Source organism: Balaenoptera borealis (genome assembly GCF_965194805.1).
Source record: "Balaenoptera borealis genome assembly, chromosome: 1".
In the NCBI taxonomy this organism is placed as follows: domain Eukaryota; kingdom Metazoa; phylum Chordata; class Mammalia; order Artiodactyla; family Balaenopteridae; genus Balaenoptera; species Balaenoptera borealis.
The window spans coordinates 111,854,256-111,876,980 of NC_138860.1; the positions used below are offsets into that span (position 1 = coordinate 111,854,256).

General features: G+C 40.1%; 2 protein-coding genes across 8 annotated transcripts in view; one reads left to right on the top strand and one right to left on the bottom strand.

Moving 5' to 3' along the window:
* On the top strand, nt 1-14,849 carry DNTTIP2 (deoxynucleotidyltransferase terminal interacting protein 2). Of its 4 annotated transcripts, none has more exons than XM_082384188.1 (7): nt 299-445; nt 1,347-2,971; nt 4,318-4,474; nt 7,305-7,400; nt 8,499-8,663; nt 10,616-10,725; nt 12,767-14,849. In XM_082384188.1, exons 1-7 carry the CDS (start codon nt 374-376, stop codon nt 12,858-12,860), a joined length of 2,319 nt encoding a protein of 772 aa, XP_082240314.1. In that variant the 5' UTR covers nt 299-373; the 3' UTR covers nt 12,861-14,849. The 4 variants fall into 4 exon arrangements, 3 of the variants coding, with proteins under 3 accessions (XP_082240316.1, XP_082240314.1, XP_082240315.1); XM_082384189.1 differs by having other exon boundaries at nt 4,336-4,474; XR_014242315.1 differs by lacking the exons at nt 8,499-8,663; nt 10,616-10,725; nt 12,767-14,849 and adding an exon at nt 6,559-6,652 and having other exon boundaries at nt 1-445.
* The window catches only part of LOC309626100 (uncharacterized protein), a 20,788-nt gene continuing 7,077 nt past the window's right edge, over nt 9,015-22,725 (bottom strand). For 2 of the 4 annotated variants that reach the window (XR_014242961.1, XR_014242962.1), the window contains exon 2: nt 9,015-9,235. The gene's annotated coding sequence lies outside the window, so the exon portion shown is untranslated. Of the gene's footprint in view, nt 9,236-18,344; nt 22,662-22,725 lie in introns of those variants that run through there. The other 2 variants (XR_014242963.1, XR_014242964.1) reach the window with 1 other exon arrangement.

The window sequence follows — 22,725 nt, forward strand, 5'->3', positions numbered from 1 at the left end:
TCATATGCTAGTTCTATTTTTAGTTTTTTAAGGAACCTCCATACTGTTCTCCATAGTGGCTGTATCAATTTACATTCCCACAGATGATGCTATTTTCTAATTCGTTCGTGTGTAACGGGGACGAGGGCCCTAGGCCACGCCGGGAAGGTCTCTCCCTGCACAAGGCTGCTCTGTCTTCTACCGCACTGTCGTGAACGCTAATACCCGTCTCCTCTGGGCTCCCGGGGTGAGGTAGCCTTGGCCTAGGTCGGAGGGGCGGAGGCGGTAAGAGTTCTCGAGTTCCGGGATTCTCGCGGGAAAACGCGAGTGTGGCGCTTCTCTGACGCACTTCCGGAGCGCGGAGGGGGCGCCGCGGCGGCTGCACGCTTGGAAGATGGTGGTTACTAGGTCTGCGCGGCCTCAGGCCGGGATCCAAGCCACGTCAGTTGAAAGCTCCCAGCAGAAGGTAGGAGATCTCAAGCCTCCCTCATTTCTTCTCGCTGCTTCGCAGAGCGGTGCTCAGGGAGGTGGGTGGCACTGGGGTCCCGCAGAGTCTGGGGAGGAGCGGCAGAAAAGCCGGAACTGGCAGCGCGCAGCTGTGTACCAAGCTCCGCGCTAAGCCTGTAGCTTCCTCTTCAGACCTCACTAGGGTCTTTTAATGTAATGCTTGGCAGGGAATAGAGAGATTAGGTAACTTATTTTGCGGTAGTTCAGCTCCGTAATGCAGATGCACAGCTCAGGCCTTTTAATCTTAACTGCTAACACCGTGCTAAGGAGGATTAATTTCGGCCACCAAGCGTGAGCCTCATTAGCTGGATTGGATGGAGCAGGCACCATTTTCACGTGGGAAGACTGGCTGTGCCCCGACAGCACCTTCTTCTGGCGTGGGGAGGGCTGTGGTGACGCCAGCTAGTAATTAAGTGGCGCTAGTCGTCCGCTGCCTCCGATGTTGCGATGAAGGGAAGGGAGCATTAATTCGCTTAGGTATGAAAACGGAAGCACAGCGACCGATTCTATCTTTTGTCTTTTCCTATATGTATGTCGGAATGTAGGTCCACCTAGCATATGTGACTTTGAGTGGAGAAATTTTCCTTTTTCAATTATTTGTTTTGTTCCCTAAAGTCAGATCCAGGACTTAGGTGACGCTAGTGAGGCAGGGCCTGCAAATTCAGAGTCAGATCCAGTATTTTGATTTTTTTTTTTTTTTAAATTGTGGGTGGTGATGGTTGTTGTTATTGTTTTGCATTAATCTTGTTTACTGAGTTTTTTAGTGCCCTGTTAAAATTTGCTTCTGAGGGGAGTGCCTCATTCACTTTGCTCTTGTCTCAGCCCTGTGTAAATCACAATGTATTTTCACTGGCTTATAGAATTCTGCCACAAGAATTCAAGCACATCCAAAAGGCCGGAAGGAATCTCCATCTGATGACCCAAGTATTGCTGAATCACAGACCACTAGGGAACAAAGTCCAGCTCCTAAAACCAGGAAGAGGAGGAGCGGAACTACAGGTTCATTACCAGGAATGAACAAACCGTCTACTGATGGAGAGATCTCTGAAGCAGAGTCAAACTGTTCTTCTGTGTCTGAGGCCCAGGATCCCATTTTAAGAGTAACTAGGAGAAGGCAGATCTTAGTTGCAGGCACCCCAGTTTCCAGTGTAAGGAAAAAGCTGAAAATAACTCTAGTAAGTGAGTCTCATACTGAAGAAGAAGTCTCTGAAGCAGAATCACATATTTCAGGTATTTCTAGAATTGTGCATCCCACAGAAATAACAAGAACCAGGAGAAGTAAGGCTAAATCCCGAACCGATCCAAACCAAGAATACCATGTGGAAGCTAATTCTGATGCTGAGTCATCATGCTCAGACATTTCTTCATTTTCTGGAATTGCAACTAGGAGAACAACAAGGAGTATGCAAAGGAAATTACAGGCACAAACTGAGGAGAATGGTACTAACATTGTACCAGGAAATGAAAAGCAAATCATAAATACACCTGTGAATTTAGAGGATTCAGATACCAGACGAACTTCTTCTCGTTTACTAGCAAGATCGCTTTCTCAGATAAATAAGCCACATATCTCTAATAATGAAACTTATGATGACCCTGATAATGACTCCTTCTTTGGAAATTCAGGAAAAAAACTAATAGTGGAAAAACACCAAAGTTTTAATATAAGAGAGGAAAAACAGGACGTTTCACCTCTCAAAGAAATAACAAAGAATTGTAAGAGCTTAGATGAAGAAGCCAAAGGAATAACAGATGTGGGAAAAGAAATTAATGAGAAAAATTCTCAGTTGAAGAGTCTTTCTGAACTTCAGGACGCTAGCCTTCAGCAGTTAGTTTCTCAAAGGCATTCAACCCCCGAAAGTAAAACCACCTCAGCATCCTCAAACGTGAACTCTGAGGCTGTAATGAAATCGTTAGCTCAAACATTTGCAGTTGTGGAAGTGAACAGATGGAATGAAGAGAGAAACAGCAGCATAAAAACAAGTGACTGGCCAGAACTTGGTGATGGTGGTGATAGTGATGAAGAAGAGTGCACAGTTATAGGTGTTGGGGAAGACATGAGCAAAGAAAGGGATGTAGATTCTGAGTGTGATACCAAACTGTGTAAACTTGAGCCCAGCACATCTCAGGATAAAGATGATTCTGTTTTATTAGTTCTCAGCAGTGATGAAAGCCAGCAGTCTGAAAACAGTGAGAATGAAGAGGACACTGTGTGTTTTGTTGAAAATAGTGGTCAAAAAGAGTCATTAAATGGAGACTCAGAAAATACATCACGTGACAATGTGTTGTTTGTAATTGACACAACTCCTCGATTGAGTGCTGATAAAAATTTTTACTTGGATGAAGAAGACAAGGCAAGTGAGGTTGCCACTGAGGAAGAAAAGGAGGAGGAAGAAAGTGAAGAAGAACCATCAGACAGTGACAGAAGTAAAGATAATGAGTTTAGTGATGAAGACAACTTACTAAATAGCACTAAATCTAAACTGTAAGTTTTATCTTTATTTTTTAAAGTAAGTTTTTGATACATGTTCGAAGTGGCTAATTTACCATAAAAATATTACAGTCATAGAAATCGAAAAAATTATTAATTTGGGTTCTTTATGGAAGAGCTTTTTTATCCAGCATTTCCCTTGTTTATGTGGGTATCTTTGTTAGTCATATTTTTCCCACCAATGAGAGCTAAAAGTACTCCATTTGGTGGTATATTAAAAATCATCTGTTAAGGTTTTCTTGCATGATTATTAAGAGCAACATATAAAAGGGAAGGGAGGTAACTTGGTTTTTTCTACATGTTGATTGTAGAGAAATTGAAAAATAGAGGAAAACCTGAGAAAAACAATAACCTATAATCCCATCTACCACCCATTGAAAAGCACTCTTTGGGGGCTATTTCTTTACTTTCTTTTTTGTTTGTTTTTCAAATTTGTTTTTCCTAGGCACGGGCCCTTGGTGGCAGTGTATCCACTGGAAATACAGGTATCCTTGGTAAGGAACTATCCATTCACAGATGCTCAGTCTTCACTCTAAAGCAGTGAAATCTCTGAGGCTAGTCTCAGGTGTACTTATTTTTTAAAATCCACACCCCCTCCCCAGGATAATTGTAATGTACACTCAGGGTTGAGAATCACTGCCAAGGCACTACAATTGAATGATTTCACTTTCCAGTAGAGGTTGATTATCAAAACTTTCAACTGCTCAGTTTATATGAATAATTAGGAAAGAAACTGACTGTAAGTCCAAGTGTACTTGTTTATAAAAAGGACTCTTCAGTAATATAAAGTAGAAATTTTTACTACATAAATATAGCAGGAGCCCAAGCCAACTGCAGAAGATTCTGATTTGGTGGATCTGGGGTAGGACAGTTATATTTTTTTTAAAGCTCCAGTGGAAAATACTAATGCTCATTGTTTAAAACTGACTGATTTAGAGGCACTACTAAATGCCCTTAAATCACCCAGAAAAACATTCCAAATTTGGATAACTTAGAAGTTGGGAGTAGAAGACCCTGTCTTTCTCATTGGCTTTGGAGATGGAAGTATGTGGACGTATATTAACTCACTACCTATACGTGAAGTTAAGCTAAATTGCCAGATGTATTTCCTCCTCTTTTCTGTAATTCTTTCTTTATAAAATCCCTTTATGAAGTCTATTGTCATGTAATATGGTCTTAATCCTCTTCTAAGAAAAACTAGGGAATAAATTTTGATGTGCTTCCAAAAGGCTTAATTCATTATTCATCCCATAATTTTCTTCTAAATAAAAATATAGTCTCAATTGTTTCCATTTTGAATTACTAAATGATCTAAAGATCATTTCTTAATCACTTAAAAGTGATCATTTCTCTTTCAGTCTGAAGTTGACTAGCAGCAGCATAGATCCTGGTCTGAGTATTAAGCAGTTGGGTGGTTTGTATATTAATGTCAATGCAGACAGGCTACAGTTGAACAAGAGAACCCTAACACAGATCAAGGAGAAAAAGAAAAATGAGGTAAGTTGCATAAAGCATCCCATTGGTTTTCATAGAACTAACCAGTCACTTCTAGAAATGATTAGTCCTTGGTAAGAGACTAATTTTCCTACGATGCAACCACATTAGCCTACTGTGCTTTTTTCCCTCTTTCCAGGACAATCATTTCTTCTTTTTTATTATAAAGTCCTAGCTATAAAAGATGAGACTTGAAAACTAAAGTGATATAGGATCATTGTTACTCTTCTTGCAGTCACCAGTTATGATCCCAAGGGTTGTGTTTTTTCTTTTCTTGCTATACTTTTAGTTCTTAACTGCTTTGGACTGTGTTGAAAATCTGAAAGCTGTGAGTGCCCACTAACCCCACCAGGAAAAAGAGCACATAGACATAAAATTGTACATATATTTTCAGAAAGAAATTACAGATTAGGTAACCTCATCCAAACCCTCAGTTTCAGCTGTCACCTTGAATGACTTCCATATCTTTAGTATCAATATTTTCTAGGCTTGCAGCCTACCCAGGTCTTTAAATCCAGGTGCCTATTGTTTGTTCATTCAGATGTGCTCAGGCACTTGACTTCACTAATTGCCCTTCTCTTCCCTACCTAAACCAGTTCCTCCTTTTGCAAGGGAAAATCTTTTTCCCTTTTGCAGTCAACAGCTAAGCCTAGGGGACGGTGCTTCTTATATACTTTCTACTCTGCCCCCTCCTTTCCACCCCACTGTCACTGACTAGTGACATCTGTTGTGTTTTTCATCTAGACTATTGTAGTGGCCTCCTTACTCTTCTTCAAGCCATCCTCCATGGTCTTGCTAGATTTCTTTTTCTGAAACTACAAATCTGACCATGATATTCTGTTTAAGTCCTGTAGTGGTTCCTCAGAGTATTCAAGGTGCCTCTGTTCCTCTAGCTCTGACTGTCCACCTGCTGTGTTCTTACCATTGAAAATTACTATAGTTCTCTGAACACACCCTGGTCTTTGCCAGGCCAATGCAGAGATTATAAATCACAACCTTTAGGAAGCATTCTTTGACCCTAGTCCTTCCCCCTACCTCCTCTCTGCTTCTGCAACACCCAGTATAGATCTAAGTGATTATTGATCATGTGGTATTCATTGTTATTTTACTGACTTTTATCTCTGGGCTGGATAATTCTTTGTTGTGGGAAAACGTCCTGTGCCTTATAGGATGTTTTTAGCAGCTTCCCTGGCCGCTACCTCATAGGCGCCAGTAGCATCCATCTCTACCAGTGCACTGCCCCCCCCACCTCAAAATGTCTTCAGATATTGCCAGTTGCTCTCAGTTGAGAACCAGTCTAAACCCTACTATAGTACTTGACACACAACCAGCTCTTAATAATCTATTAAATAAATGTCATGCTCTCTTCTCTGACTGATAGGAAAGTCTAGACTGCTACTGTGCTACCCAGCAACTTCTAGTCCTGAACCTGAATTGAGGATTTCTGAATTGATAATTGACTTCTAAATTGATAATTTCAAATGTTATTGACCAAATTAATATTTGCTGTATTCCTGTGAACTGTTTTGAGGACTAAGGAGCAGCTGTCTTTAGTTCTTGTACTGGGGAAATGACTAATTACCCTGAGGTTCCTTTTAGTCACATACACAGTATTAAGACAGTATTTAATCACCCTAGGCAAGTAACAAAAAATGCAGAAGACATTTAGGAAAAGATTAACAGATCTGACTACTTAAAATTTTAAAACTTAACACAAATAAAAACACCTTAAAGACAAGTAAAAGACCACAGGTTAATACCAAGATACAAAATACATTTCTACAAATTAATAAGAACACAACCCTGTATAAAAATGAAAAATAACCCCCCCCAAAATACAGGCATTCCACAGAAGAAGATTTATATTACAATACATAGCTAATAAGTACTCAAAAAGATGATCAACAGCAAATGGAAACATTCATGAAGTACCACTGACAAAACACAAAAGGATAATCTCCTGTGTTGGCTATGTAAAGAAAATGGTACTGATTAACTCTTGGTAGGAGTTTATACTACTTGGATGCAAGGCAATTTAGTAGTACCTATCAAAATTTAAATGACACACTTTGGAATCTGTTTTACAGAAATAATCACAAGTGTGCAGAGATGATGTTTACAATGTTTCATGGAAAAAAGTTTAATGGAGACTTATTAAACTAAATATCAAGAAGAAAAATTGTACGTAACAGCTGTTAAAAAGAATGAAGTTGATCTTTGTATGAATTGACGTTGAAAGAGCATCTTTGATATATTGTTGGGTTGCAAAAAGCAGATTTGCTTGATGGCATAATTTCATTGGTATACCATAAAAAGCATATGTTGTTTAATCAAAATCTATACTGCTGTTTCTTATTAGTAGTCTAGCTGGTCTCCTCAGATCACAGAAAGCTGTTTTACCAACATCGAAGAACTTATTAAAGCCTAGTCAGGTTTTTTCCAAGGGAGTTCAAGAACTCTATGGCATTGTTCCTATTGTCTTTCGTTTCCAGTTGGTTGGTGCAGGTGGCTGGTTGCAAACCAATGAAATGCAAGTGGACACATTAACGTATCTGGTGTGTGCAGATTCAGATTAGAAAAAGAAATTTGAGATGAATATTAATTTTATAGATTCCCTAAAATAACCCTTCAGTTTGTCTCCTAAAGCATTTTTATTTTGATATAATTCACAAATTTAAGGACAGGAGCAACTTTGCAGTAGTATGTTTGTCCATAAAGAAGGTTAATATATCTGGAGTAGTCTTCAGTGTGGGAGGTGTTTCCTTTATAAGGCAATAATGTTGAAACAATAATGACATTCTGACATTTTAAAACCAATTTAATATTTTTGCAGCTTTTGCAGAAAACCGTCATTACTCCTGATTTTGAAAAAAACGACTGTGTCCCACCATATAGTGAATCAAAGTATAAACTTCAGAAAAAACGCAGAGTGAGTACAGTGACTCATTATTTAGAATGTTTAATGTGTTTGACTATATATGTTCAGTTTATCTAACATGGCTGTACAATTAAGATATATATGTTTCCAAAGAAAATTGTTACAGATATCTAAGAGCCTGTAAAATATGGTTCCGTAAACAACGTTTCATATAGATTTTCACAAAGTGAAAGCTCTTTTTTACCTTCCTTAAAAACAGTGGCAGCCAGCATATGAGGTCACTGTCCACACCACACCTTTTGGCTTATAGGTACTGTTCACAGAAGTCTGGGAGCTCTATTGTGGGCTTTTCTAGGGAACTGAATGTAACCATTAAAAACACTGGCCTATTTAGTCTGCCAAACGAAAGCACAGAAAGTATTTTCTTTAGTAAAACACAGGGGACTACTTCCATTTCAACTAATAAGGATAAAGAAATTATTGAGAGAGCTTAAGAGGAGATTTAAGGATGGTGCTCCAGTAATGTCACTAATATGACCAGAGCACCCTGGCACATGGTAAACACTCCAATATTTGTTGTGTGAATGAACAAAAAATGAAATTAAGCAAATAACTTGCTAGGAGTTTTCAAAAAAATAGAAAGTTTTCCAAAAAATAGAAAGTTTTTGAAAGTTTTTCAAAAAAATAGAAAGTTTATTTTAGAAGTAATACAAATTTCTGGACTTGGTAGAGTGAGTAACTTTCTGAGACAACTCGGTGACTCAGTAAAAGTGTTAATGTTTACATAAAAGCTCCAGAAGTAAAAATGTTTTTTATACATTACATCTTGTGTAGGGTATTCTAGACAATAAAAATTGAAGCTGTGGGTTACTTTCCCAACACATCAGCAGTTCTTACTAAGATACAAAGTAAATTTTAAGGAGCCCTCATTTATGAAACTGACAGTGCTGTGCCTAATTTATCAGAGAAATCGCTTTTTGTGATCTAATCAGAAAGGTGAATCTGGAGACTAATATATACATTCCTGTAAAATAACCTTATTTGTTTTTCATGAAATTTTCTTTATAATTTCAGGGGGAGTGAGGTATAGTTTATACACTGCTTATTAAAATTAGAATTTTCTAATTGTTTCTGAAATTTGAATTTCAGCAAGAGAGACAAAAAACAGCAGGTGATGGCTGGTTTGGTATGAAAGCTCCAGAACTGACAGATGAACTGAAAAATGATCTCAAAGCACTGAAGATGAGAGCTAGCATGGACCCAAAAAGGTTTTATAAGAAAAATGATAGAGATGGCTTCCCCAAGTACTTCCAGGTATGAAGCAAACAGAATAATGGTAGTGATGTTCTGAGGATTTTAGTTTGGAAAGCACTATAGTGATTTGTTTACTCTTAAATGAATATTTACAGAGCACATCTGCTCGGGCCGTATAATAATGGCCAGAACCCAATTCAGACAGCCACCAGCTTGTAATGGCTTTCCATATAGAAAGACGGTGTTCCAGACGGTAACTAGGCTTCCAAACGGTAACTAGCTTTTCATAATTTCTTCTCTAAAAATTATGAAACCTATAAGATGGGTGTACCATATATGAGTATTATTAGCCTAAGAGCAAGACTCCTTGCAGGATGGGGCAGGAAGGAGGGACTCATGTACACCAAACTCTTCTTTTTTTCAAGGTTCTTTATTCTGAAAACAAGTTAAAAGTTGGTTTCCAAAGTGTTTTCAGATGAAAGTCCAATTGATTCACCCTCTGGTAGCTCTCAAGTTCATTTCGTTCTTCTTGGCTACCTTTCTTGTCACTCATGGATTACTGTAATAGTCCTTTGCCTCCAGGTCTGCTCTCCCTTTGGGTCCATCCTCTACGTTGTAGGCAGTCATCTTTCCTTTAAAAAATAGCAGTCTGTTTTATGACATACCTCTGCTCAGTGATAATCAGGATATTCAATGGTACCTTAAATGATTCTTTATAAACTATAGGATAGAGTCTGTACCCTTTAATGTAGCCCTTCACCACGTGCACCCAAACCAGGTCACCAACCCTTTTTTTGGTCACATAGTCTCCTCTTAAGCTCCAACACACTCAGCTACTCAGTCTTCTCAGGATATGCACAGACTGGTCTAGTTATTCTGACTTTACAAGTGTTTGGCTCTGCCATGTTTGCGTGGTGAAATTTTACCCGTACAAATCCAAGCTAAAATGTCATCCTTTGTAAAACCTTCTTTGCCTCCATTAGGTAGAATTCGCCATTTAGTTTTCAGAGCATCTAGAGTGTTTTGTTCAGCATAATATTAGGTTATGCTTTAATTTTTTAGTTGCGTACCTTTGGATCTTCCTTGAGACTCTGGGGGCTTCCCTGGTGGTGCAGTGGTTAAGAATCCGCCTGCCAGTGCAGGGGACATGGGTTTAAGCCCTGGGCTGGGAAGATCCCACATGCCACGGAGCAACTCAGCCCGTGTGCCACAACTACTGAGCCTGCGCTGTAGAGCCCGCGAGCCACAACTACTGAAGCCTGCGCACCTAGAGCCTGTGCTCCGCAACGAGAGAAGCCACCGCAGTGAGAAGCCTGTGCGCTGCAACAAAGAGTGGCCCCCGCTCGCCGCAACTAGAGAAAGCCCTCGCACAGAAACGAAGACCCAACACAGCCAAAAATAAATAAATAAATAAATTTATTAAAAAAATAAAAATTATTTTAAAATTAAATAAAATAAATAAAATTTTAAAAAAAGATTCTGGCCCCCTCACTGGCAGGGACCAGATATTCTTTGTCTTTGTTTCCCTAACACCTAGCACAGTGCCTGGCACATAGTAGACACTGTAAATTTTACTTGGTTGAACATATGCACAGATGCAGAGTGGTCAGTAAGAAGGTTCTAAGTTGGCAGCAATTATGATAACCTAGGAGATCAAATAGGTATATAGTAGAATGTATGTGTCAATTTCGTTAAATTGGAAAACTAAAAAGACTTTATCTGTCCCACTTTTCCTCCTCTATTTAGACTGTTCATCAAGAATTTGCCGTCTAGCACTTACATAAAAGGAATTTTGGTTTTACTGTAAACTAATGAAATGTCATTAGTAGGACCCAGTGCAGATTGAATAAGTGATTTTTTTTCACTTATTCAAAACTAATTTTAATATTGGTAAATTGTAAGCTGTGTTTTCCATTACTTTCTATAAATATACTTTGTTAGAGCTACCCTGAGATATGAAAGATACTTGGCCTTCAGGTATTGCATGACTTATTTCAATCAATCATTCATAGATTGGAACCATTGTTGACAATCCAGCTGACTTCTACCATTCACGAGTTCCCAGGAAACAAAGGAAGAGAACTATTGTGGAAGAACTGCTGGCCGATTCTGAGTTCAGAAGGTAAAGGAATTTATGTTTCACTTTATAATATGTGTACTTTCACTTAGAATATGCATAAACTTTAAATTCAAGATAATTTTTAAATGCTTTAGCACAGAGTTTCTCAAGAGCAGCACTGTTATATTTTTTGGATGGAATAATTATTAGGGGGGACTGTCCTGTACATTGTAGGATCTTTAACAGCCTCCCTGGTGTCTATCCACTAGATGCCGGTAGTGCACTCCTCTCACCCCCAATTCATGACACTCAAAAATGTCTTCTAGCAGTTTCAGGTGGCCCCTGTGGGGCATAAGCATTCCCAATTTAGAACCACTGCTTTAGAGGAAAGGGTGAAAGTATTTGGCTGACTAGAGGAGAATGAGCCCACAAAGGAGACTGGGAAAGAATAGCCAGGGAGGCATGAAGAAAACCAGGAGAGCACAGTGTCATAGAAGTCAAGGAAAGGGACTTCCCTGGTGGTGCAGTGCTTAAGAATCCGCCTGCCAGTGCTGGGGACACGGGTTCGATCCCTGGTCTGGGAAGATCCTATATGCCACGGAGCAACTGAGCCCATGCACCACAACTACTGAGCCCACGTGGCACAACTACTGAAGCCCGTGCACCACAACGAAGAGCAGCCCCTGCTCGCCACAACTAGAGAAAGCCCGCACGCAGCAACAAAGACCCAACGCAGCCAAAAAAATAAATAAATAAATAAATTGGGGGGGGAAGTCAAGGAAAGAGAACGTTACAGGCAGGTATAAGCCGGAGGGAGTGGTTAACAGTAATAAGTGCTGCTGAGAGCTCAGTTGAGGTAAGAACTAAAAACTGTGGATTTAGTACATGGAGGTCACAGTAACCTTGGCAGAAGGAGTTTTCAGGGGAGTGATGGGGAGGAAAGCACACTGGAAGGTACTTGAGAGTGAGTTGAAGAAATAAGAGATAAATCTTTGAAGTTTGGTTGTGAGCAAGACGAGAGAGTCACAGCTAGTGGATGGAGTTGGATTTTTTTTTTTTCCTGCGATGGGGGCAATTTGAGTATGTTTAAATGTCCTTGAAGTAGGTATGTGTATAGTATAGATTTAAAAGCATACCTCACATAGAAACCTCTGCTGAACTTCCAGATTCGTTTAATAGCAAAAGTGAAAATGTTTATCAAGGTTTTTTAAACTGGTGTAATATATAGACATGGAAAACAAATTTAACTCGAGTGTTAGGTAAACTATTTAATGAGTCTGGTTTATGGTGAAATTTTTAGAAATAAGCAATGCTCTTTTCTCACTTCTCTCTCCTTGGAAATCTCATCCCCACAGAGTTGTATTAATCTATATACTGTTGACTTTCAAATGTGTATGTCTAGTCTAGATCTCTCCTGAGTCCAGAGCCCATAACCAGCTACTGCCTCAGGAATATCTAATGGGTATCTCACAAGCCCCTCTAAGAGCTAACTTGGGGTCTACTGACCTCATCCTCCCTGTACATTCTGGTCCTCTCCCAGTGTTCTGTATCTCATGACCAAACGGCATCGCCCTCCATCTATTAGGGCAAGTCCTGATACCTCTTCTCCCTTCAGTCCCATGTTCAAACTGTCAGAGTCCCTCCCATTTTCCTATCTCTCAAGCCTGTCTATTTCCTTCCCCACAGAGGTGTGTGGTACAAGGTGACTGAGTCTTTGCTTACTTAAAATTGACCTATATTTTGTAATCTTCATGATGGCAATCCCAGAAATTACAGCATGGGTCTCTAGTGGCTGAAAGTTTTCAAAAGCCTTCCTCTGCCGTTGCCATTTTTTTCTTACTAGACTGCAAGCTCTGAGGGTAGGGACTACTATGGCTGGCTGGTTCACTGCTCTGTCCCCAACACCTAGTATGGCTTCTTACACATGGTGGAACTTAGTGCAGATGTGATGAATAGATAGTGAAAATGCAAAGAAAACAAAAAAAATGAAATTTAGAAGTGCCTCCCTGCCGCCGCCCCACCTCTCCCCACCAAAAGGTTACATTAACTTCTAATGTTTGGTGTGTCATACTTTAGAACTAAAAGGTTTGGTTTTTCTTTTTAGATATAACCGAAGGAAGTACTCAGAGATTATGGCTGAAAAGGCAGCAAATGCAGCAGGAAAGAAGTTTCGAAAGAAGAAGAAGTTTCGCAATTAAGATTCACCAAGCAAATCACAAAATTTTACATCTCCCCTTTATTTATGACTAAAAATATTTTGAAAACTAACACGACCATCACATAAATTAACATAGCCTGGCCCTATTTATATATAGGGATTTCTCTTTGGAAAAAGTTGATTTTAGAGAGGATTAATCACATGCCCCTTGGGATAAAAATAGGGGTGTCTACAAAGGATCCACTCATGCTTAGACCCTCTGAGGAGGAAAAAAAGGAAAATAACCTCAATCATTTAACATTTTTGTAAAGTTTTCAACATTTGGTTATTTAAAGAAAATTTAAAACATTTAGAAAATATAAAGTTTGCTAACATTCAAAAATTTTAAAGTAATATGATCAAAGATACGTGAGCAATATTGTAATTATTATGTGGAGATGTGTGTGTAGGGGGGAGATGGTGCCCTTTTGTCAGTTGCACATTCAAGTCCAGAAAATTGGTGAAGCTGGGATACAGAGATCTTGTTGCCAGTATAACAGTCACAGTTGAAACCAAAGAAATGTTATATGTGTTCCTGGAGCATGTGTGTGTTAGTATATGACCAAAGAACTAAATGAAGCTATAAAAAGGACTTAAAAGATAGACTACTTGGAAAGTTTGGGTTAAAGGTAGAAGCAGGAGAGCTATTTTCCTTCTTTAGCAACTGAAACAGGAGGAAAAATAGATTTTATCCAGATTCAATGTTGTGTTCCAGTGAAATAGTATTAATATAATTTTAATTTGGCCAGGAGGTAACGTGGCCCAGCCTATCTTGTCTCCAGTGGCAGAAATATGCATCTTGGCTAAAGCAACTCACGACACCCAAGGAGTGTTGGTCATTTCTATTAATGCCTCTTGGTGGGTTATTGCTTCCTTTATGTCGTTATTCACGGGACGTCTATTTTGTAGCATACTGCTTTCTTGGGATTTCAGTAAATAAGAAATCTCCTATTTTGTGTTTACTGCTTGGAATAAGCAGCCTAGTAATAAAACTCACAATGACATTCATAGGTGGAGTTAGTGAAACATCTCTATCTGCTCTCTTTTATAGAAAAGCTTTTATTCCAAGAATATTTAAGTTTTGCCTTTTGGGTAAAATAAGGACCTGCTATGAGAGAATTAAATATCAAGAAGTAATTTACTCTTTACACATTCTTCCAGAAGGAGACATTGTTAGTAGAACGTTTCTTCAGCTCATGCTACTATGCTATAAGAACAGTCAAAGCTGTCAGTCCTTTTGTATGGTGTTTCTCGGCGCAATTGAGGACTTACCCAGTTTTTTCTCAGGCTTAAGGTGTGTGTCAACTTTTTATCTATTCATAACTTTCATGCTGGTTTCTGACTAGTGAATGCTAGAATAGGTTGAATTATTTGATACTTCAAAACTGCAGTTAATGACAGATATTTGATACATTATAGTGCATTTTACAGGGAAAGCAAGATTGGAGAACTCTAATCCTTCCCACACAGAGCAGCATTAGAGCTCTCTGGATTGGAAAGCAGTGATGAGGAAAGAGAACTGAACCTAGGCGCCAAGTTCAGTTCTCACTAACCCACCTTAGAGGTGCTCACAGTATGTGTTTTGAGTACAGTTGACTCGAACAACACGGGGGTTAGGGGCGCTGAACCCCATGCAGCTGAAAGTCGGAAACCTTAAATAGTAGGCCTTCTGTATCCACAGTTCTGCATCTGAGAGCCAACTGTTCAACTGCTTGCAGATCATGTAGTATCAGTACTTTAGTGTGGATTTATTGAAAAAAAATCTGTGTATAAGTGGACCTGCCCAGTTCAAGCCTGTGTTGTTCAAGGGTCAACTGTATTATAGTTACATTTTAACATGCTCTTTTTTTGTCTCCATTGATCCTTTTTTTTTTATCTTATATGTATTTTTGTAAGCCACATAAGTAACTTGGAACAAAGTAGAGAGTTATCAACAAATGTAAAATACCTTATTCAGTGAAATAAACTGAAATGCTTCAGCTAAAAATCATTTAAAGTTATCTCTATTAACATTTACTTTAAGGAATTAAAACTGGTAAGATGCATAGTAGCTTCATCTCAAATGTGATCTTCACAAATTTATTTTAAATCTTCAAAACTGAGTATCAAAATATAACTCAGTAAAGGTCAGAAGGAAGTCTCTTAGTGCTCCCAGCCTTCTACAAAAATCTATTTGAATAATGTATGTATTTGTCTTGTTTTTTTTAAGCAAAGCAACTGTTGAGAAAAAGCTTTAGTGACTTTGGCTCCTGTCACTAAACTCAGTTCACTTACAGGAACTATTTTAAGGCTTAATGACTATCAGAAGTACCTTGACTTCTCAACTGAAAAGCATTATAAAGCGTACAAAGTGCTGATGTAGTGTGCTAATGAAAGGAGGGCCTTCAGAATACCTTAAGGTCTTGAAAGATTTCTGAAATGCTTTTAACACAGCTTATTAAAAAAAAAAAAAGCCTACAAAGCTAGTTTTTTTTATTTGTTTTCTAAAGTGAGGAAATGAGGGAAAGGAAAATGGAGATGGAAGAAGTTAGAAAACTAACAGTTGATGAAGGCAGGCTCTGAGCTTCCTGGCATCTAACACAAAAATCAGCTCTGTGTTCAGTGTTCTGCCACAATATAAAAACGAAACAGCTGCTTTAGAGAAACACCATTATACCTATTTTTAAGACCTGAAGAAATGTCGCATGGGTCTCATAACAAGGATGTCAGACTACAGGCCATGCTTGGCTGTCCAGAGGATAAATGGCAGGGTTTTAAAAGGAAGAAAGGCTGTATAGAAACATTTAATGAAACTTTGAGCAACTGGGATAAATTCAAGGGGTCCCACTCTTAGAAATAGCAAATTATAAGAAAACATCACATGAAAAAAATTTCAGTACCACTTCTGGAATATGTGCAAATGCTCATTCAGTTCAATCCCTCAAGCAATGACAACTACTGTTCAGATTAACTACCTACAACATCTTACTGAAAGCGTTCAGTTAGGATTGAAACAAAATGATTTGTGAACTCCCCAAGCATCTGACTAGAATGTAAAATTCAGGTCTCATTGTTACACAACTTAAGTGACAAATGAGTGCTTTCAATTTCTAATAGCTTTCCAGAAGCAGGGTCAGTAGCATGACCTGCAATTGAATGTCTTAAGCAAATCAGTGTTTTATCAAAGAACTGGAATGTCTCAAACTATGAAATGTGAATTTAGATAACAGTGGAGGAGGTTCTGAAAGGGAAATGGTTATGAATAAATACTGAACACCAACTGTGAAAAAGGCAAAACTATTTTAGGTTCAGGTGATGGGTGGTGGATGATGTATGTTCATTCCAATTATCACTGCATAGAATTGCCCCAAGACTCAGTGATTCAGAACCACTGTTTTATTGTATCTCATGATTCAGTGGGTCAGGGCTCGGCTAGGTGATTTTTGCTCTACATGGTATTGAATGAGGTCGCTCAGTGGTATTCAGCGGGCTGCTGAGCAGATCTGGAAGGCCTAAGACACTCCCTGACATGCCTGACACCTTGTAATATTTTCTTTTAAAAGCATAATGACAATTGAAATTTATCTTCAGTTTAATGGTAGTATAGCATAGAAATTGCTATAAAGCCAAAACACGACCCACACACTTTGGCACTGCATAGTGTTTAGGAAGTCCTGCTCTTCCCCACCTTCCTCCTTCCTAGTCGCCCCTCCTGAGGGAAGAGGAGTTGCTAACCAGATCGAAGTGAGCCCAGGATACTCACTGGGCTGTAGTTTTACAAATGAACAAAGTTGCTGTATTAACAAACAGGTCAGAAACGATTTGCAGTCAGTCACTTTTGCCCTATTAGGGGGCAGGCCTCTCATCCTCTCTTCCAAACGAGGTGGGAAATTAGACTTGGGGCCTTCTTGAGCCAGGCTTTCTCTGAATGGTAGGGGATGATAGGAACACGTCATTCAATCTCGGCTTACCTGAGAAACCCTGCAGTCAGGGTTGCTTCTCTAAAGCTATTACATGAGTGGTATACTTTCTTTTCCATTGGCTCATCTTCCTTATGGTTACAACCTCCTTGGCAGAATTGCAAAGCAGGAACTGGTAGGTTTCAGGCACCAAAATCCTGACCTCAAACCCCATGCAATGTACTGAAGTTCTGAGGTTTTGTTCATTAAGGGGAGAAAAATGAAATATGGATATGAAAACTATGGTTAGATTTAGTCCAATTACCATATGAATTTTAGCTCTCATATGCAGTGAGGAATACTATAAATGACTTTGAGAGGTGTTCCTCAACCTTTTTAAATGGTAGGAAAGAAATATGTGCACGCAGTCATCTATATGAAAAAAAATTTATGTGAAGTTTTGTTCAGCCCCTCCGTCCTACATCTACTCCTCCACCCCCATAACCCAGGGAAGTTCACAGGAGTAGTGTACTAAAGAGAACAACAAAAACAAGGTACACATTGTAGTTAATAAAATTTTTCTATATCTTGGTATTATCAGGAAGACCTATTTTTTCCCATTTTTATATATGTGTACGCGCACACACACACCAAAATGGCTGGCTATGAGACAATGATAACAGGTCATGGCTTAATTCTGTAATGTGAAGCTCATCAAAACCTTGGCCGATTTATCTGTAACATCTGCCCTTCTAGACAAATCTGCCACTTACCTTCAACTGTCAGCTGCCCTCACCTGCCAGGAGGGGAGTGGATGTCAAATAAAGTGAGATGAAAAGATACAAAACAACTGGCTCAGTGCCTCTACCTGTGCTTTGGTGACTGCTGGATGAATCACAACTTAAACGCTTTTCACATATTTTACCTGACTGTAGTCCTTTAGGGTTGACTCTTGGTTTTTCCTTTAGTGAAAATCATTATCCTGATTTAGCCAAAGGCATTTGAATCAAGATGAGCCTGCATTTCCTTCAAGCTCAATCTTATCAATTCCAGTTACCTTCAATTCCACTCCACCTCAGTCAGTCACCATCATGGACTTACTTGAAACTGGTCAAGATACTGAATTCTGACTACCTCAATCTGTGATTCTGTTAGCCTTCCCTCCAGTTCCCTCTAACCCAACCCTGAATGCACTTTGGAATTATTCGAGGTGGCTCCAAAAGTACTGATGCCTGGGCCCCACCTCCAAAGACTGTAAACTCATGATCTCAAGTATTTCAGCCCCTCTCATTCTCCCAATCCTCCACCCCCATTAGGATACATTTTCCTCCCTAATCAGTCTGGATCCGTTGGTCAGACGTTTCTTCGTATGTGCCACTAGTCTTGTTCTTTCTTTTTCTGATACTCTCACCTGCCACTCGCAGCCAAGGAAACGCCTACTTTTCCTTCTGTGACCTCACCTGTCTAGAGAAACGATTCCTCCATGCATCCAGCTGCTATACTCAATAGCTGTTCCCTCTGTCTTCATCTCTTCTGGCCAGGAACTGTTATTTGACACTCCTGACCTTTCCTTCTTGAAGCTCCAGCTTCCCTTGGCTCCTGCGGGAAGATGAACTTTCTGCTTCTCCTATCCCTCTATTCTTTTTCCCTTCACTGGTTTTCTTACTCTGCCCACTGCTCATTGGTCCCCCGTAATACCTACCCTCTTATCTTCTTCCTCTATACTGTCGTCTAACTTGAATGCCTTGTCCTCCCTCTCCTTCCGCATTGCTCTCACCCCTCCGCGGAAGACTCCAAAGTCTCCATCCTTACACTTCTACACCCCTGCTCCAGATGCACAGTTCCTGTTATATGTGATACGCCCATCCATGTATCGTGAAGTCATCTCAAACTCAACATATCCAGAACCAGATACATCATCTTTCTGAGATGAATAAGTGCTTAGCACCGTGCCCGGCACATGACAGGTACTCAAAGGGAAGCTACTATTCCCTGTTCTCCATCTTCCCCATTGGGGAAGCCTTCCTAAAACAGTTTTAATGATGCCTTTCTGCTTTTTTTACTTTCTATGGCCTACCTCTGCCTAACAAAACATGAGGAAACCCCTATATTCAAGATCTGACATTCAAGACTATAAAATGACACCACCAGGGGTTTATATTCATCACTCCCCCGCTCATGCTCCAAACGTCATTTGTGCTGGTCATCTGCCTATTTCTCTCACTGCTCTGCTCTGGACTACAGGAAATGACATTTCCCAGATGCCAAATGACTTTGCAGTGAGACACTGACCTAAGACAAGGGCAGGAGAAGCAAGAAGTCAGGGTATTTCTCTCCCTCTCCGCCTTGGGTTGGGTTGCAGCTCTGCCATTTCCCACCTCCTACCAGGCAACCTCCCACCATTGGATACCCCAGGATTCTGGGTTCTGGGAACACCATCTCCTCTCATTGTCCCCCTGGCACTAGGGGTGATTGATAGCGGTTTCTTACTATTGCAATATCTGGGTTGCCTACACTTTCATCACCTGTGTGACAATTCCCCATATTAAATTCTCTAAAGTGATGTGTCTTTCTGCCTAGACCCGACAAATAAATTTCAGCCAAACCAAACTAGTTGATATTGAGTGGTCAGTCAACATATACCAAGTGCTGTGCATGCCAGCTACTGTGCTGGATACAGTGAGTTTTCTCACCTTTTATCTTTGTTCATATGGGTAACACCACCTAAAATATTTTCCTTGCCTCCAACTCACCTAACAAAATACTACTGACCTTTCAAGCCCATTCTGAAGCCAGTAGTTTGAGCATCTACTCTGTGCAAGGCAATGTGCCAGGTGCTGGCAGTGCCCAGGGAAGGAATGAGACCATCCCAGGCAACACTGAGCTGACACTCTACATTTCCTCATAAAATATTTTTTCAGATTTTTCCCCACCGATATGTACATTCTTGAAATTTCCATTTGTGCTTATTTTTACTTTGTTTTTAATAAACGCTATATAGCACTTACTTAAGTGCCAGGCACTGTTCTAAGGACTTACAAATACAACTTACTTTATGTAACCATTATATATGTATGTACATATGAAACATATTATATACATATGTAACAATTTAGGTAACCTTTAGGTAAACCTAGGAGGTAGGTACTACTATTAACCTCATCACTTTATGAATGAAGAAACCGAGGCACAGAAAGGTTAAGTAACCTGCCTCATGTCACAGAGCTAGTACGTATAACTCTGTCACACTTTCATTTTAGCCTTGCACTATAGCTATCTGCATACCTATTTCAGCATCAACAGCAGAAACTGCTGGATTTTTCCCCCTTTCTTTTACAGTTACAGAACACATGGTTTTTAGCTGGGACTGTGTCCACCTTGGGGAAAAAAAAAAAGCTAAGATTCCCACCTTTCCATGGGATGTGAGTGAATGTGGTATGTGCATCTTCTGGGAGGTGTCCTTCAAAGAAGGATGAGCTTGGAATGGGGCTCTGTCCCTTTATCTTCTCCCCACTAACTAGTATTCTGACCTGATGGCAGGGGCAGGAGCAATCATCTTGGACCATGAGGTGGAACCTGCATTTTGAAGATGGAAGAATAACGAGCCTGGGTCTCATGATCAAGCAGCTGCCATTCCCTGGACTTTCACATGAGAAAGAAACCTCTATCTTGGACTTCCCTGGTGGCGCAGTGGTTAGGAATCCGCCTGCCAATGCACGGTACACGGATTCGAGCCCTGGTCCAGGAAGATCCCACATGCCGCAGAGCAACTAAGCCCATGTGCCACAACTACTGAAGCCCGCGCGCCTAGAGCCTGTGCCCTGCAATGAGAAGCCACCGCAATGAGAAGCCCGCGCACCGCAACGAAGAGTAGCCCCCGCTCGCTGCAACTAGAGAAAGCCCACGCGCAGCAACAAAGAACCAATGCAGCTGAAAATAAATAAATTTATTAAAAAAAAAAAAGAAGCCTCTATCTTGCCAAATCCACTGTTATTTTGAGTTTCCTGTCACTCGTAGCAAAACCAACCCTAATTAATGGAATCACCGATCCATGGTCCCCTGTCCCTCACTAGGACGAACGCTGTAAGAAAATGCACTCTTACTCAATTTTGTATTTCTTTCCAATATGGTTCCTTGTACAAAGCCAGGACTCAAAAAAAAAAAAAAAAAAAAAAAAAAAATATATATATATATATATAGAATAGAAGGTGGATGAAGTTGTAAAATATTTTTAAAATGCTGATGGATGTACAAAGCCCAAGAGGAAGTTGGAATGAAACCACCCCTAGCCACTAGTCTTTAGAGTCTGTACTGGGTACAGGTGGCACAAGATGGGAATGTCTCCACCTTTGGGGCAGCTCCCACTTTGTGACTACCTTCCTGGAATCCTGGGTGTGTGAGGTAGAGCAGTGAAAGAGGGCACAAAGGAAATAGGTCCTCAAACATGAACACCTATGATTTTCCCTTCTCCACCTTCATGCTTTTTCCTCTGCCCTCTTCCTACTTGCCTCAGAAGAGCAGGCACTTTTCCATCACGCCGAGGCTAATCCTTTCAACTTACGCCCATAACATCTTCACACTCTAACTTTCTCATCCATGAAATAGGGATAATTCATACTTCTTAGGATTGGAGAGATAATTAAATGGCAAGGGTTAAATAAAGTTGCCGGCATAAAGCAGGTGTTTAGAAAAATGTGAGATGTCTTCCTTTTCCTCTTGACTCTGTTCTCCTCAAGGGGAAACTTGCTCCATCAGTTCTTGGAGATAATGCTTTCTTCTCCTGGTTTTCTTCCTACCTCTCTGGCTACCCTTTTTGTTCTCTTTGAAGAACTCATTCTTTACCTATCCTTCAACTGTCTGTGCTCTGGGTTTCTGTCTTCAACCTTCATCTCTCCTTACTCGATCTATACTCTCCTTGCACGATCTCACCTGTGTCCAGAGCTTTAAGTGCCATCTGTAGGTGAATAAATTTTAAATCTCAAGCCTAGATCAGTCTCCTTAGCTGCAGACCTTCTCTTCTTTTCCTTCCCTCTCTCCCTACTTACTTTCCTTTAGTTCTTTCATTCAATAAATATTTATTGAGAGCTTGCCATGTCCTCGGCATTGAATATCAACCGCCAACTGTACATCTTCTCCAGGATGTTCCACAGAGACCTCAGGCTCAACACATAGAAATACGAACTTAGTTTTCCCCCAAACCCACTTCTCTCTCCTTCTGTCTCCTTTGTGACTGTTTCAGCATCCACTCATCTGCCCTAATTAGAAATGGGAGTCTTTTCTGACTGTTCCCTTTCTCTCCTCTATATATCCCTTAATTGATCAAGTCCCATCAATTTGGCCTCCTTTAATCTCTCTCCAATTTGTATACTTATCCCACTCCCCAGCCACCTCCCAAGTTCCAGCCCTCATAATTTTCTTACCTAGATGACCTTAACTGCCCTGAACTGGTTGTAGAGCTTCCCGTCTTGTGCTATTCCAGCCTGGAATCCACAATGTGGACAGAGGGCTGATACAGAACACACATCCAAACCCACAGCTAACATCATACTCAATGATAAAAAGCTGAAAGCATTCCCTCTAAGATCAGTAACAAGACAAGGATGCCCACTCTCGCCACTTTTATTCAACATAGTTTTGGAAGTCCTAGACAAGCAATCAGAGAAAAAAAGGAAATAAAAGGAATCCAAATTGGAAAGGAAGAAGTAAAATTGTCACTGTTTGCAGATGACATGATACTATACATAGAAAATCCTAAAGGTGCCACCAGAAAATGACTAGAGCTCATCAATGAATTCAGTAAAGTTGCAGGATACACAATTAATATACAGAAACCGGCTGCATTTCTATACACTAACAATGAAGTATCAGAATGAGAAATTAAGGAAACAATCCCATTTAACATCACATCAAAAAGAATGAGGGGGCTTCCCTGGTGGCGCAGTGGTTGGGAATCTCCCTGCTAGTGCAGGGGACACGGGTTCGCTCCCT